This window comes from Dasypus novemcinctus, chromosome 12 (assembly GCF_030445035.2).
Source record: "Dasypus novemcinctus isolate mDasNov1 chromosome 12, mDasNov1.1.hap2, whole genome shotgun sequence".
NCBI lineage: Eukaryota > Metazoa > Chordata > Mammalia > Cingulata > Dasypodidae > Dasypus > Dasypus novemcinctus.
In genome coordinates, this window is record NC_080684.1 from 15298229 (window position 1) to 15314832 (window position 16604).

The 16604-nt window shown below is 39.4% G+C and overlaps 1 protein-coding gene across 18 annotated transcripts in view; it reads right to left on the reverse strand.

The window, feature by feature from the left end:
- The window catches only part of SLC38A4 (solute carrier family 38 member 4), a 69118-nt gene that overhangs the window by 17653 nt on the left and 34861 nt on the right, over window positions 1-16604 (reverse strand). For 6 of the 18 annotated variants that reach the window (XM_058307872.2, XM_058307868.1, XM_058307869.1 and 3 more), the window contains 5 exons: window positions 11822-12052; window positions 7128-7218; window positions 6393-6508; window positions 3157-3230; window positions 2589-2681 (listed from right to left, as the gene is read on the reverse strand). In XM_058307872.2, the coding sequence (XP_058163855.1) occupies window positions 2589-2681; window positions 3157-3230; window positions 6393-6508; window positions 7128-7218; window positions 11822-11940 (493 nt within the window). In that variant the 5' untranslated portion in view covers window positions 11941-12052. Of the gene's footprint in view, window positions 1-2588; window positions 2682-3156; window positions 3231-6392; window positions 6509-7127; window positions 7219-7780; window positions 7976-11821; window positions 12056-16604 lie in introns of all 18 variants that reach the window. The other 12 variants (XM_004470423.2, XM_004470422.5, XM_071218795.1 and 9 more) reach the window with 6 other exon arrangements.

A 16604-nucleotide genomic window follows, 5' to 3' on the forward strand; every position in this document is an offset into this window, starting at 1 on the left:
CTACCCAGTATTTTAGTCTGAATGTATAATACAAATATGAAAATTAACACAAATCAAAGATTTGGCCAGCTTTTATTTATATGCTTATTAATAATCCATTATCAGGAACAGGTATAGTTGGATACAGGATATTAAAAGAATTACTCCATTCTAGAAATCCTAGATAATCCCAAAGAGTTTAAACAAGGAGTTGCTTCCTTCAAAGAAGATACCTGTGCAAATTTATTCACTGAAGCTTGGTTTGTAATAGTGAAAAATTAGAAACAATCCAATTGTCCATCAATAAGGGATGAGGTAGGCCAATTACAGTACATATATACAATGGAAAATTCTAAATCATGAAAAAGACTAACATGCAAATACACTCAAGGCATAATTGTTAAATTAAAAAAGCAAGCTGCAAAATCGTATTATAAGATTACCCAATTTTGACATTAACAACATATTTGTTAAGTTAGGCATAGAGGAAAACCCGGAGTGGTTATTCCGAAGGTAACTTATTTTTTGTAATCTGTATATTTATGTCATGTTTAGTTTTTCACAATTCGCATATGTTTGTTTTATAATTATAAATGTCCACTTAAAAAACAATCACAGGGACTCCAGAGACATGGCTGTTGAAGCCGAGAATGGGAAGGAAGGGAGCAGACCCTGGGCCCTTAATGGGTGCCACATGTTACGTTGTGTAATCCTCACAGCGCCCTTGTGAGGAGGAGGCATTACACTCATTTTCATTCATGGGAGCATTAGACGCAATAAAGTGATTTTCCCAAGGTCACACGTAGTAAGTGTTACAGAAACAGACTCAGGTTCTGGTGTATCAGACTCCAAAGTCTATTCTATACCTCGAGGGTTTTAAAATATCTTTTTAAAAAATCATACCAGACCAGATACATGGCAAAGAGGGGAAAGGGGGCCAGAGGAAGAAGACCCTAACAGGCTAGAGAAGGGATGGGCCACGGCCACAGGAAGGAGAGAGAGAGAGAGGGACAGGCTGGAGGGTAACCAAAGCCGCCCAAGGGGAGGAAATAGCATGTGAAAGAAAGCTCAGATTTTAAGTATTAAAATCACTAAGGGTGGGGAGTGAATGTGAATGCCCGCCTCCCCCATGGGAGGGCCCAGGTTCAGTTCCAGTGCCTCCTAAAGAAGACGAGCAACAAGCAGACATCAAGCAAAACAACAAGCAGACAGAGCAGACAGCGGGGAAAAGCAGACAAGCAGGGAGCAGATGTGGCTCAAGCAGCAGAGCGCCGCCTCTCACATGGGAAATCCCAGGTTCAGTTCCTGGTGCCTCCTAAAGAAGATAAACAACAAGCAGACAACAAGCAGATATCAAGGAGACAACAAGCAGACAGTGAGCAAAAGGAAACAAGCAGGGTGCAGAGGTGGCTCAAGCAGTTGAGCACCTGCCTCTCACATAGGAAGTCCTGGGTTCAGTTCCTGATGCTTCCTAAAGAAAAAACAGACAACAAGCAAAAAGCAAACAAACAACAACAACAAAAATACAAGCAGACAATGAACAGACAAGTGCAAACAACGACCAAAAACAAAGAGCACACAAACAAGATAGCCATCTTGGGGTGGGAACCATTAGAGGAACTGAATACAGTTTGTTATGGTATGACTCAGGATGCAGAGAGCATAGGTAGGTAGGTAGAAAAATAGATATTAATAATTATGGGGGTTTGTTTGAAAAGTGTCAGAAAGGTAGATGGGACAAATCATGAAGAGCTGCATGTGTCAGACCAAGAAATTTAAATTTTATCTTGAAAATGATGGAGATGTGCTGAAGAATTTTATGTATGGGAACTGAACTTGAAAAAATTTATCTGGAGGATGAATTAGAGGTGGTAGCAGAGAAAACTCAAGGCAGGGAGAGATCAGTTAGATGGCTACTGCAACCGTCTGAACTAGAAATGGTGATCACCTGAACTGTGGCGGTGAGGATGGAAGGCGAGAGAGTTTCAAGAGAGAAGGAGGAGAGAGAGAATCTTTAAATCCCAGAACCATTGTGAAGGTGCTGGACAAACGTTATCATTGGCAGCACTGTTAAAAGTACCTATTTCTAGGCTCTACCCTGGAAATTATAATTCAGTAGGAATTATAAGAATCTGTAGGCCCAAGAAATCTGTGGTTTATAATGCTTCTGATGCCTAGTATAATTTCTAGAAACATTCTCCAATGAGCTGCTCCCCCCAGATACTTAATACTCAGTTTTATGGGGAGAAAAATTCAGTCCTATGTATAAAACATCATCTGTACTGGAAAAAACAGAAATAAGAACTGGGGATTTCATTATTGAAAGTAATAATTAAAGCCACAATTGTATTAGAAATCAAGAAAGGTTTTACTCTGTTTTAATTATAGAATTCAATTGGTAGAGTTTCATGTTTATGTTTTATCCTCAGATACTGCTATTTTTAATTCCAGAGCGAGAGAAATCTAAGAAACTTAATGTTTTACATTTCACAACTATAGAGCAGATATTTTTTCTGTTTTGAGTACTTATTCATTGTGATAAGACTTTTCTTATTTACTGAATATTCTACTGGAAGTTCAAGCAGTCTATGAAAGCCATATCCCCTTACCTCCAAGGTTCTGCATTGTAATAGAGACGAAAGCTCCAATTTTTCCAGGCCATCCAAAAGCCTTTTCCCCCAGTTTTTCATAAATTAAAGAGCCTAGGATTAAGACAAAATAACCTTGTTGAAGGATTGTTTTAATGCCTAAAATATTTCTATAGTATAATTCTACACTGGAGCCTTAAACATGGAAATAAACACCATTACGTACATTATAAACCCAACATACGCACCCTCCAAAAAGCCAAAAAGAAATATTTAAAATGTTTTCCACACAAGACACAATGGCTTCATTCATTTTAGCCTGAAAACTGTTATTTTCTATCATCTCCCTGAAATCTCTTTTTTTCTGTTTGGCTTGAACCTGAAGCAGTTGACTTTCACTCCTGTCTCTTACTTGCCCAAATAGCTAAAAACACTGAGAAACTGTATCTTCTGGGGTCAGAAAAATGAGATGTGAAACTGACTGAATCATCCTATAGTTAAGGAGCTAAAGTCTTAACTATGCTTTCTTATGGGAATGCTTTCTTATGGGAAGCGAATCCGAGCATCTGGAACTTCAGGGGTAACGTACCTCCTTCCTTGGCTGTCTTTAATAAAAGGTGAACTGAATACAGAGACAGGATTGCCACAGCAAGCAGCATGATTCTGCGAAGGGAATAGAGAGTAGAAAACAAAGTTTTATAATAAGGAGAATAATGTTAGGTGTTACAAAAAATGATCAAACTGAACTTTCCAATCGTTAATACTCCAAAAGTAAAGGTTTTTTTGGAAGTAATTTTCAGAATTCCACATATACCCTGTAATGTCACAGAACTGGAATTTCTCTGTATTATATGACAAAACCTATTACCTGAAGTTTCTAAGAAAGTTTTTTAGAGTTACCCAGTTGTAGAAACTGGTTCATGATTTAGAGGCTAAGTTTATACTTACTCAGCATATGGGTACATGTGTATCATATTTGTATGCTGCTCCATGAATACTGAAAATTGAAGGGCTATTTGATATCCTGTCTAAATCTTAAGTCTAAAATCTAGTAGCTAGTGCGTGCAGCGTCTGAGCTCCAGTTTTGCACTGTTCCTATAGTCCTGTCTATTAGATGACCAGGTGACTTAGGGACCAGATGGTCAGCCAATTGCGTGTGTAATTGAGAAAGCAGAGAGAGGTAAGTATTCGCTGCAGGATAGTTGCTGTTTTTTCATTCAGAGAGAATCATTTCTAGTTTGAGGACCCTCTACATGCCCACATATATGTATGATGTGTTTACATGTCATTATACAAGATGTGTAGTGATCAGTGTTTCCCTCCAAAAAAGAATTGTAGTCTGGAAATAATGTTATAGATAGAAGCATGTACATGACAAAATGAAGGAACAATATAAAACTTTGCCTGAAACTTCTAAAAAATACTGTCTTTTTTTCTTCTTCTTCTCTATTTGACATGGCAAGGACATACCAAATATTTTCTTCACAATTAATCTAATTCTTTGGTAATAACTGATGAAGCCAATGTAGCAAATATACATTTGGGCCCCTGAGTTGTAAATTTTTAAGTACATTAAGCTACATTGTGCTCTTATTATTTCCTACAAATATTGGTCTAGCTAATAGCTTATTTTACCATATGCCTTTTGAACTTACCTGTTTTTATAGAATCATGTAATTTGGGTTACATAATTTTGTTCTCTGTGAAAATAAGGAGCATTCCCTGTATTCCAAATTTATGGTTGCGCTGACAGAAAATACTGGAAGCAACACCAATCAAATACCGTGTTACTTGCTCTGAATTAAGGGAGATAGCTCAATCCAGTCCAAGCTATGCTACATGAACACATAAAACACACCCCAGGATGTTCAGCAATTCAGTTGCTGTGGCAAAATTAATCGGCTACATGTTAATTGCCTGGAATGAGTCCCTTGGTTTTGAAAGCGGAAGATTCTGGGAAGTGGCTGAGGCTCAGTCGGGCTCCCCTCTACCATATGGGAGGCCCTGGGTTCACGTCCCGGGGCTCCTGGTGAAGGCAGGCTCGCCCGCACGCTGTGGAGCGCCGCCCGGCCCGCAGGTGCTGTGGAGAGCCGACTCAGCAAGGTGACACAACAAAAAGGGAGACAAGCAAAAACACAGGAGAGTGCACAGCGAATGGACACAGAGAGCAGACAAGCAAGCCGCAAGCGGGGTGGGGGGGTGTAGATAAATAAATAAACACAGACACAGAAGAACACACAGTGAATGGACACAGAAACCTGACAGCACGCAAAAAGCCATAAGAAGGGGGGACGGGAAGTGGAGGAAGATTCTCCTCCCATGAAAAAGAGCTATGGCTCTAGGATTAGGGGAATTATTTCACATTTCTCTTCATGAGTGATCTACAATAACCTACTAGATAATTTTAATGGTATGTGCCATTGATAAGGTGAAGGTTATCTTATTGTCTTAGAGCTGGTATACACTACAAATGTATACAAAAGTATACATGAATGTATCTCTAGCCATTATGATTCAGAGAATAAAAATAAACTATTTCAAAGCTGGCTTATAAAGTTAAACTCGATATAAAAACCCACCCGCTAAAGAATATTCTACATCAAACGACTCAACCAAAGCCAAACCTGTTTATTATTTCACTAACAATATAAATATTTAGAGCCTTGATCCTTTGTCCTCAGATACTTATGTGATTATCTAATCATAAGTGGAGTTTAGAATATAAATAGCACATATTTATAATATAAATGTTGCGTTCCTAGACAGTTATTTCACCCTCCAGCACTGCATCTGGAACTGTGCCCTGCATCCACACCAATGCCTGACTAACCTGAGAGTTTATTCTCGTGAAAAATTCCACTGCTGCCAACTCTGTCCTCGAAAATACCAAGCTGTACATAACGCATGCGAACACCTGTGCCTGCCCGTCACAGGCGGTGTGGCATCCATCCGACAGGCCCCTGGCACGACACCCAAGCAGCGTTTGCCCGAGTATGGCTAAAATATGTCCACGTAAGAGTGGGCTTTTGTCATTCAGCAAATACTCCCTGTACCAGGCACGGAGGTAGGTCCCGGGGATACAGCTAAGGGCTCCACTCACTGGAGATTACAGTTTAATAAGGGAGATAGGCATTAGCCAAATAAATCAGACAAATGCACTAACATATTAAAACTGTGGTGAGGGTAAAATAAGGCGACTGGCCGTGGTCATGGATGTCAGGGGAAGCAGCACTGGGGGCAGGGCGGACCTGTGATATGAGAGGAAGTTACCTGGGTAAAGGAGAAAGGGTGTGTGCAAAGGCCCTGTGGTGGAAGGGCCTGTGGCACGTTCACAGCACATGCGAGATGAAGCCAGGGCAGGCAAGGCTCTGAGGCGTAGGGATGCGGGCTTTATCCCACGAGTAGAACAAAATCTGATTTGCGTCTGGGGCAGATCTTTTCTTGACTAATAAACACCAGATTACTCTTAAGCATCCACCGAACAATGAACTCCTTTATAAAATATACGAACTATTATATATATATATGAACAGGCGGGGCTGCTCCAGCACCGCGGGGAGTGAGCTTGCAAACTGTCTGCAATTTGGCTAGGGAGAGTTGAACAAGCCCCACAATGAGACTGTTCGGATTAGTTTAACCGAGATTGCTGTTTCAGCTAAATGCATGAGAAATTTGTTAACACTCTCTCGGCTCGTTCTTGCTCATAAAAATCAATCCTCAGATTGTGTAACTAAAGAACACCAGGGCGGGGAATGAATAATCAAAAATGAAGAACTGCAGGGACGCAGACCTGGCCCCCAAACGCGGGAGCGCGCCTGCACTTACACAAACAGGATGATCCCCGTGTTGGCCACGGCGTAGGACAAGCCCAAGATGCCGCTGCCCATGATGGCGTTGCTCAGGTTGAACGAGGACATTCCAAACGTGGTCGTGCCCGGGTGCTGGGGAAGGAAGGGACGCGTTACACACAACGCTCGTTAAATGAAGGCGGTTTCCAGGGCTCTTCCTCTTCTCACCCTGTCTTTGCTTCTGGAGTTGACTGCAGTCCCAAATGGAAGACTGAGTCGGAATGACAGTGAGTGACAACCATGACCCACCCTCATGAAAAGCCGGTGGTTTCCAGTGGAATGCAGGGCTTGGTCTCACTGGGGGTCTAAACCAAAAACACAGGTCAAGGAACATGAAAAAAAAAAGGGAAGCAGGGAGCCAGTGTGGCTCAGTGGTTGAGCACCGGCCTCCCACACACAAGGCCCCAGGTTCAATCCCCGGCCCTGTCACCTCAAAAAAAAAAAAAAAAAAAAAAAGGCAAGCATGTACGATTGCAGATTACATTTTAGATAGAATGATTTCTCCAAAACACCAATGAATTTCATCAATGATTTATTCAGCCATATGGCCGACAGGAAAAACAAGCCCTTCTTCCAGTAAGGGCCTGAATAAACAGAGAATGTGCTGATCGAGGCTTGGAAAATTTCAGTCACATTGTTTTTCCCACAGAGACCTGGATAAATCAGACACCGTCAAGCCCTGTTTACTGCTTGAAAGCATAGATTAACTTACATGCTCATCATCATAATGTGCCAGCTTCTTTTCCCCCAAAAATCCATTTGTCAGGAATTTCTGACTTTCAGCATCTTCATTAGCAAATTTGCTGGACACACACAAAAAGAGGAAAATAAGAAAGTGAAAACAAGTAAGCACTCTGAGTTCTATTTATGCTTCAGGTGATCTAACTAAGTGAATTGAGGGTGGAAAATAAGACCTCCGAAACTCTTTTTCCTCCTCTTTTCCACAAGTGCCCCTTCCAGAGCAACAACTGGGCTCAATTTGGGTATATATTTTGGGAAAGCGGGAAGAAATTTAAAAGGAAGAAAATAAGTTCGTTGAAAACTTTTATACCACATTTCTCCTTTCTTTCATTAACTATGCAAGAGAGAGAATCATTAGAGCTGATTTTGTCCCCGGGAAGAGTGCTTCCCAACAGGGTACCTAGTCTTGACTCTAACTGGGCTTTCTCAAGGACAGCCACACCATAAGCACATGATTTTATACATTCGACAATTATTTACTAAGTGCCTACCATGTGTCAGGCACTGTGATCCTGATTTCAAGTGATGCTGCAAACAACCCTGTGCAAGGAAATTTCACAACCCAACTCTAAATGAGAAGCTGAATGCCACCGTGTCTCAGAAAACGAAGCAATGTGCCCATACCCACTGCTCTTGAAGTCTGTGGTTTGTCGCAGAACCAAGGATCCCCAGGAAGCACAGGGTCCTTTAGTTGGTATTTTCCTCTTTTTTTGGTGCCATCTGTGTATACATATATCTCTGGCTGCAAAGTAGTTCAATGGTAGCTCTGTACTGTGTTTGGCTGGTTGTGTGTATGTTTTAATTACTCTGAAAATGAAGCTGGGTTATTAGACAATGGATGAAACTAAGAAAAATATCAAGGAAACCCAATGAATTCATAGAAGAGTTAGGAAGAGGACTGTAAAATGTTACTATCAACAGAATATTCTGATTACGGTCTACTTGGACATCCTGAAAGCTGCACAGCTTGTTCCGAGGTTACTGTACGGGTCAGCTCCTGCAGTTAAGGCCAGGGGCTCTCGAGCTGTGGACCTAGCACCGGCCACATTTCCAAAAGGCTTGGCTAATGGGTCCAGCTGCCACCATTGTATTTTTAACACTGGAAAATATCCAACAGGTTTTGTTTTGACTATATGAAATGCTTAACTATGCATGTTTCTTAAAAGTGCTTTCTAATTAGGTAAAAGGCAATGTTTACGGCATTTCTAGCAGGAAAGTGTAAGTTAAAGTAATTGAAGAGCGTTATTAAAATAACTGTCAGAAGTAAAAAAAAAAAAAAAGACAGATTGTCTTTGATAATAGGAGCTAATCCTGAAAATAATCTCCTGAGGAAGAGAGATGGCAGGGTTGCTTTTTGAGAATAGAGAACAATGTAAGGTATATGGAGAGCAGAAAACCCAAAAGTTTTATGTGCTTTTCTTTTTTTTTTTTTAAGATTTATTTAATTTATTTCTCTCTCCTTTTCCCCACTCCCCAGTTGTCTGCTCTCTGAGTCCATTCGCTGTGTGTTCTTCTATGACTGCTTCTATCCTTATCAGCAGCACACAGGAATCTGTGTTTCTTTTTGTTGCGTCATCTTGTTGTGTCAGCTCTCCGTGTGTGCGGCACCATTCCTGGGCAGGCTGCACTTTCTTTTGCGCTAGGCAGCTCTCCTTATGGGTGCACTCCTTGCGCGTGGGGCTCCCCTACGCAGGGGACACCCCTGTGTGGCGCGGCACTCTTTGCGCGCATCAGCACTGCACATGGGCCAGCTCCACACGGGTCATGGAGGCCCCGGGTTTGAACCGTGGACCTCCCATGTGGTAGATGGACGCCCTAACCACTGGGCCAAGTCCGCTTCCCTATGTGCTTTTCTAAAACTCAGGAAGAAGATACATCCCATTACACAAGTCAGGATAATGTCCTGGGATTCTACCCATATTTCTCATAGGAAGCCTAACACCCTTAGATGCTGCCAACTTCCATCTCCACTACCCATTTTTGTGCTCTATTTTAATAGAGTTTCATTAATATACTTGCTCTGTGAAGACTGGTACCTCATGTTCATAATTGGAAGTTGAGACAGTAGGATAAAATGAAGCCAAAATAGGCCTAAGGACTGAAAAACAGAATTGTCATCTGGATTTTATACTTAAGAATGTCCAACTCCCTATTTTTTACTTAAACCAATAAACTAAAATCTTTTATTCCAAGAGTACTTTTAAAATTTTTAAAGTAAAGGTAAACACATTATTTTCTTTTTTTCTTTTCTGAGGTATCTTCTTGTTCTTATTTGGCGATGAGGAGGTATAGTCATAAAATATACTAGGATTGCATAAAATGTATGTGAAATATCATCAGTGTCTCAAATGTTTTATATCAAACCCAGCATATATTGAAAACATAAGTACATTGATTCCAAATAAATGCATTATGTCAAATTTCTCAAAAATTTGCATTTAAGGGATCCATCCAAACCAAACAAAAACAAAACCCATCTTTTTAAGTGATCATGAAACTGCAAAATGATGACCAGTGTTTGAGCCAGGAGTGGCTAGGCCAGTCCCTGAGAGCGCTCCAGAACACATTCTGTGAAGCTTAACAAAAGCTTTTTTGCTCTTTTCATTATGACGTTTTGAGAAATCAAGTAGAAATACTCTGTAGGACTGTTTTGGAACAGTCTGCCTTTCACTAACCAACCCCCTTCAGAGTTCTTATTTGCAGGCATCCATCTCAGAAATAAAAGGTCTTCTGATTTAGATCAATTTACTAAGGTGGAGGAGAAAGAACAAAACTTCGTTGAGGGTCAACTATATTCTAGATACTCATTTAATCCTTAGAAAAGTGAGTATGGGTTTTCCTACTTTATAGAATTAATTTGCTGTTCTGCATTTGACTCTGAAGCTCAAAGAAGATAAATATCTTTCCAAAGGCAAGTGACTATTCTGTGCAGACTCCAAAGCCCTGAGTTCTACAACCTTGTGTTTCTTCAAGAGTCACCAACGTTCCTTGTAGCCTGAAGGGCAGGTCTAGAAAACACCATGATTTATATCTCAGTGGCCCCTCTAGGCCTTGAACATTACAACCCTAAAGTTCACTGCACTGAGCTCCTTGGAGAAGGAGCAGTTCCTCTTTCTGATGGCCTTTCCTGGATGTTGTAAATGAAATGAGAAGTCCTTGTTTGGAATTAAAATTCTCTACTTTAGAATTAGATTTGGGTCAAAAATTCCTTTCTAAGACTCTTATATCATGTATAATTTTTGTTTGAAAACATTTGTGGGAAACTAATTCATTTAGCAAATAACTATTTTGCACCTACCCATGTACTGGCAGAGTAGTACGGGCTGGGACCACAGAGGCCAAATAAGAGCATTAACCTGTTGTAGGTGGTATGATGGGCATCTGCTTAGGGTAAAGAGCTCACAAATGAAGGAACGGTCACTTCTACTTGATGGAGCTGGGGCATTTGAGAAGGCTTCACAGGAGACCTGACATTGAACCGAGTCTTATTGAGGTGTCATTAGAGAGAAGGGGGAAAGCCGATGGGTGGTACTGAGAGATGGCACTGCAGGCCAAAGGAGCAGCATGAGTGAAGAACTGCAAGTAGCTCAACAAGTCCAGAGAAGAAGGTACAGAAAGAGAGCAGTCAAGAATAAGACAGGAGAGGGAGGTCAGACTCACATCATGAAGGCCCTCGAGTGCCATGCAATGAATAGTCTTATCTTTATATTACAGGTAATGGTGAGCCACTGAAGGACTTTACCCAGGTAAAAAGATGCAATTTGCAATTTAAAAATATTACTCTTGGAGTGGTGTGGAGGGCAAGTTGGAAGAGTGAAACGTAAGGGGAGTGAGACAAATCAGGAAGCTATTCTGATAGGCAAGGGAGGAGGAGGGCCTAAAGAAAGGTGGCGAGAGAATGCATGGAGAAGAGAGGGTGGATTTGAAACATGAATGAGGTAAAGCCAACTGGATATCATTGACCACAAATGTGTGGGTCGGGGCAAGAATTTTTGGGATGTGAGTCAAGGTTGACTCCTGGGTCTTTTGACTGAGTTGCTGAATGATATTGGTGACATTTTGTCAGGTGGGAATAACTAGAGGAAACAGGTTTTGAAGGGAATGATAGAAGTTCAGTATTAGATATTACAAATTCGACTTTGTATATGAGCAACTCAGACATGTTAGTTCACCAGTAGAGATGCATGGTAGACAGTTGGACATAATGGTCTGAAACCCAATTTTTGAGAAGTCTGATAGGCTGAAGACATGACATCTATTCATTCGGTGGTGATAGTTGTGAATGTGCTTGCTCAGAGGATGCTTTTAGAGGGAAAAGGTCCCTATGGAACTTTGGAGATGGGGCAACATTGGAAGGACAGTAAAAGGAAGAGGAATCTGAGAGAGAATACTACAAGAGGTCAGAGGAATGATAGGATAATACAATTTAAATTATTCTACATTATTAATGGGGTCAAGTACATTGTACATTGTTACCTCAATTCTTAATTACACAAAGGATTGACACTATTATTATATTCAGGATCAGGGAATTGATGTGTTAACATCAGTGTCATATTATCTCAAACAGATAATAAATCCAGTTCTTTCAGGTAAGACCCATGTTTTCCATTTCCATACACCTCTCTCATTTTTCTGTGGAACCTGTGATTTTTAACCCCATACCTGCTCATTGCTGCCTTTTCAGAGTTTCCCATTCTAGTGTAGCTATCTTGGGCACTTTCTCCACTACTGCTCTCCTCATCAGGTTCCATGTTGATATTTCTCAGTTCCACAGGATTCATTTGAGCTGTCAGCACTTTCTTGTCCACACTCAAGCTCCTTCGGTGTAAGTAATATATTACAGCTTCAGCTTAAGGGTCTTCCACTTTGTGTTGATTTTCAGAATACTCTCTTCTGCTAACAATGCAAAATCAATCATTATAATTTTCTTTAAATTAGATCATTGAATATAAATACCTACTTGGTATATGTTTTCTGTAAAAACATGGAAAGAAAGTCAACTCTGAAATAAATTCAGATAGGTTTCTCTCTACTCAATACAAAAGAAGAAAAATGGAAGACAACAAGGAAATTTACTAATAAACCATCAACTCAGTGGATAGTTGTAGAGCGCCTATGTATAATGAACATGGTAGGGTCTTTGCTAGTCACTGCGGGAAGAAAAAGAAATCTTAAGACATGGCTGCACTCTTCGAGCTTTAGGGATTTGTCAGAAGACTGTGATTTAAAAGAAAGGGAGGCAAAAGTAAATTGTTGATAAAGGAAGATCTTCTGAGGCAGAATCTACTAGTGTCTCTATTAGCAGTAGTGTAAGAAAATTATTGTTTAATTTGCTATTTGGGCATGAAAGAATTAACACCACCAAAATGATACATAGTATGCAGCACAGGGTAAGGTCAGGCTTAAGGAGTCACCTTTCACGTCCTCGAATCGTGACGCCAATAATAAGAATAGCAACAAAAGGAAATATAGGTTTTTCCTTTGAATCAGCATTTCACCATCTATACCAAATTAATATGTATTTTAACTACAAGGAGATCCATTTTTTAGGCTCTGTTCTGCAATTAACTTACTAGATTTCAGCAGAAATCATTTAACTTTTTTGGATCTCATTTAGTTCAATTGTTAAGTGAAAATGGGGTGGACTGGCAGTGTATAAAAAAGGAGTCCATTATATGTTGTTAATAAAATTTCTTCTGGAATTTTTATTGTTAGATTCATCCAATTCTTATTGAAGCATTACATTGGGAGAAACAGCATCATTCTTAAAAGACGTAGTTATGGAATTTGCACTACCCATATGATAAGGAAATTCTGAGTAAAGAAACTAACATAAAAATTGTTCCAGAACTCATAAAACCCATAAATCCCCTGACAAACATGGAACTACCACATAAGAATGCCTCCACAATCTAGTGCTGCAACAGTATGCACTCACAGTAGGCACTCACAGTATCAGTATGCAACTCACACTTGAGACAAGTTCACAAGTCCAAATCACAAAAATTACAAAACCAAAAGGAAACTTATTATGATGAGTGTCAATAGGCACAAGAAATAATGTTCACATTTAAGGAACTACAGACAGCAAAACAATTTAAAAATAATTTTAAAATGAATATAATAAAAAGATTCAAAATAAGAAAATTATAAAAGGAGATCAGACTGACTGGAACAGAGTAAAATATGAATTTGAAAAATAAAAAATAAAGTAATTGAATAAAAGAACTCAGCTGAAGGGAGAGTTATGAAACTAGAATATAGACCTGAGGAAATCATCTAAATTATAGCACAAAGAGATTAAGAAATGAAAAATATGAAGAAGTTAAAAGGCATGGAAAAATAAAATAAATAAACCAAAAAAACAAGAATAAGGAGTTTATGTTAATAGTCATGCAATATAAGAGAATTGTAAGACGAATGAGAAACAAAATAAAAAGAGATAATGGCAAAGAAGTGTACAGAATTGAAGAAAGATAGTTCTTGGAGTTTAAAAAAGCATATAGAGTTTCTAGCAGAAGGAATAAAAACATCTCTATTCATTAGCATGAGTTTAGTGAAAGTGTGTAACATCAAAAATTAAAGAGAAAAATCTTGAAAGCTACCAGAAGAAAGTAGAAGTGAGACATATAAATGTTTTTTTCCTTAAAAAAAAAAAAGCATACTCAAATGGGCACAAATGTTTCCATCGCACACCTCAAGTACACATTTCATTTCCCAGCAGCAACCACTAATGACAGTTTCTATTTTAAGTCGTTTTGTTGTTGTCACCCTAACTTTAAAGATTTCCCTAAAACCTCTCTGATATGGTTTATTTACTCTGGACTAGTATCTATGAAAGATAAAGTAGCATACTTCTTTTTCTTAATTATTTTAGTTATAAAAATACTTTTAAAATTTTGAGAATCATAATATTTTCATTCTGTTCTGCAAAACAATTAAATCTCTCATTATTAGTCCATAGGTTGTTTCTAAACACTGAAAACCATTAATCAGTATTTATAACATTATCATTATTTTAAATAGTATACCCTGAAGAATGAAATTGTGTACTTGGCTACAGAATAAATGAAATATAATCATATGTTACTAAACTAAAACTTTGATAGAGAATTTTCCTTGCTCTCTAACTTTCCTAATGGCTTCTTCCTCCAACCTCTGGATCTCACTCAGCTGCCAATATTTCTTAAATCCCGTGACATCTTTCATATCACTTGTATTAGTCAGCCAAAGGGGTGCTGATGCAAAGTAACAAAAAATCCGTTAGCTTTTATAAAGGATATTTATTTGGGGTAAAAGCTTACAGTTATAAGGCCCTAAAGAGTCCAACTCAAGGTTACTTCCTCCCCAGTCTGTTGCCACATGTTGAAGCGAGAAGACAAGTGACCTCTATGAGGGTTCAGCCTTCTTCCTCTTAAGCCTCTGTGGGCCCAGCTTCTTCTGAACTCAGCTGGAGGCTGGAGGCCTCGTTACTTTCCAGGCCATCTCAGCTGCTCTGGTCTCTTTACACAAAGTCAGCTGTAAACTATCAGGTGAATGGCTCATCTCTCCCCCGGGCTCCAGCGTCAAAACCAATTTCTCTCCTCTGTCGTGTCTTTTTCTGTGACTCTACTTCTCTGTTCTTGATTGAGCATCCCTTTATATAGCCTACCAAGGGGGCAGGGACTCAACCCTGTATGCCCCAAGGACATGGTGAAATCAAAGCCCTAATCTTAATTTAGTCAATCAAAGGGTATCATGCCCAGAGGAATAGACCAGTTTACAAACATAAGCAATACCTCTTTTTGGAATTCATGAAAAATATCAAACTGCCAGATCACTTTTGTTTTATTTTGTTTTATGGGTGTAATATTCTTAAATTTCTCAAAGGCTACCAACAGGAAGTTTTCAAAAGTTCCCTTTTGTGCCTAAATGATCTGTTTCTTCTGGAGTTATTCTGATTGTTCATCTTAGTCCTCTTTCATGCTATTGGTTCTCCTTAAATTGTTAGGGATCCTCAGTTGTCTGTGCATATTTGTGAATGAAGAAATGTACTGGTTAGCTTAGACTGCCGGTACAGGGTTTCTCTGAAGTCATGTAGAGATATGGGTGTGTTATTCTCCTTATAGCTTTATACGTTCATGTTCAAAGTGAAATGGAAAATTTCCCCCTAGTTACCAGGAGAAAGCACAGCTTCGTGCACAAAGAATGTTCAAAATTCTTCTACGGAATCAAATGTGGTTTGAAAGACCTTTCTGTAGGCTAGCCTTTCTCCTCAAGAAAGCTAAGTTCTGTGAAACAGAGGTCTTTGGAAAGGACTTATTTCACATGCAGTGGTCGACTGGATGGTTGATTAAATTCAGTCATTCACAAAGATGTAAAATCAATACTTGAAAAAAAGATGCAGGTATCTCATTTTGCTGTGTTGTGTCTATTTTACAAATTGAAGGTTTGTGGCAACCCTGCATTGAGTGAGTCTCTCGGCACCATTTTTCCAACAGTATGTGCTCACTTTGGGTCTCTGTATCACATTTTGGTTGTACTCACAGTAAATTCAAAGTTTTTCATTATAATTATGTGTCATGGTGATCTGTGATTAATGATCTTTGATGTTACTATTGTAATTGTTTTGGGGCAACACAAACTGCACCCATGTAAAATGACAAACTTTATCAATAAATGTATGTGTTCTGACTGCTCCTCAGACCAGCCGTTCCCTCATCTCTTTCCCTCTCCTTGGGCCTCCCTATTCCCTGAGATGCAGCCATACTGAAATTAGGCAAATTAATAACCTTAAAATGGCCTCTAAGTGTTCAAATGAAAGGAAGAGTCCCATGTCTCTCACTAAAGCTAGAAAGGATTAAATGATTAATCTTAGTGAGGAAGGCATGTTGAAAGCTGAGATGGGCCAAAAGCTAGGCTCCTGTGCCAAACAGTCAGCCAAGTTGTGAATGCAAAGGAAAAGTTCTTGAAGGAAATGAAAAGTGCTGCTCCAGTGAACACACAAATGATAAGAAAGCGAAACAGCCTTATTGCTGATAAGGAGAAAGTTTCAGTGACTTGCATAGAAGATCAAACCAGACACAACATTCCCTTAAGACAAAGCCTAATCCAGAGCAAGGCTCTAATTCTCTTCAATTCTGTGAAGGATGAAAGAGGCGAGGAAGCCACCGAAGAAAAGTTTGAAGCCAGCAAATGTTGGTTCATGAGGTTTAAGAAACAGTTTCTACAACATAAAAGGACAAGGTAAAGCAGCAAGTGCTGTTGGAGAAGCTGCAGCAAGTTATTCAGAAGATCTAGCTAAGAACATTGATGAAGGTGGCTACACTAAACAGCAGAATTTCAAGTAAATGAAGCAGCTTTATATTGGAAGAATATGCCACCTAGGACTTTCATAGCTAAAAGGAAGAAGTCAATGCCTGACTTCAAAGCTTCAAATGACAGACTGACTTTGTTGTGAGGGGCT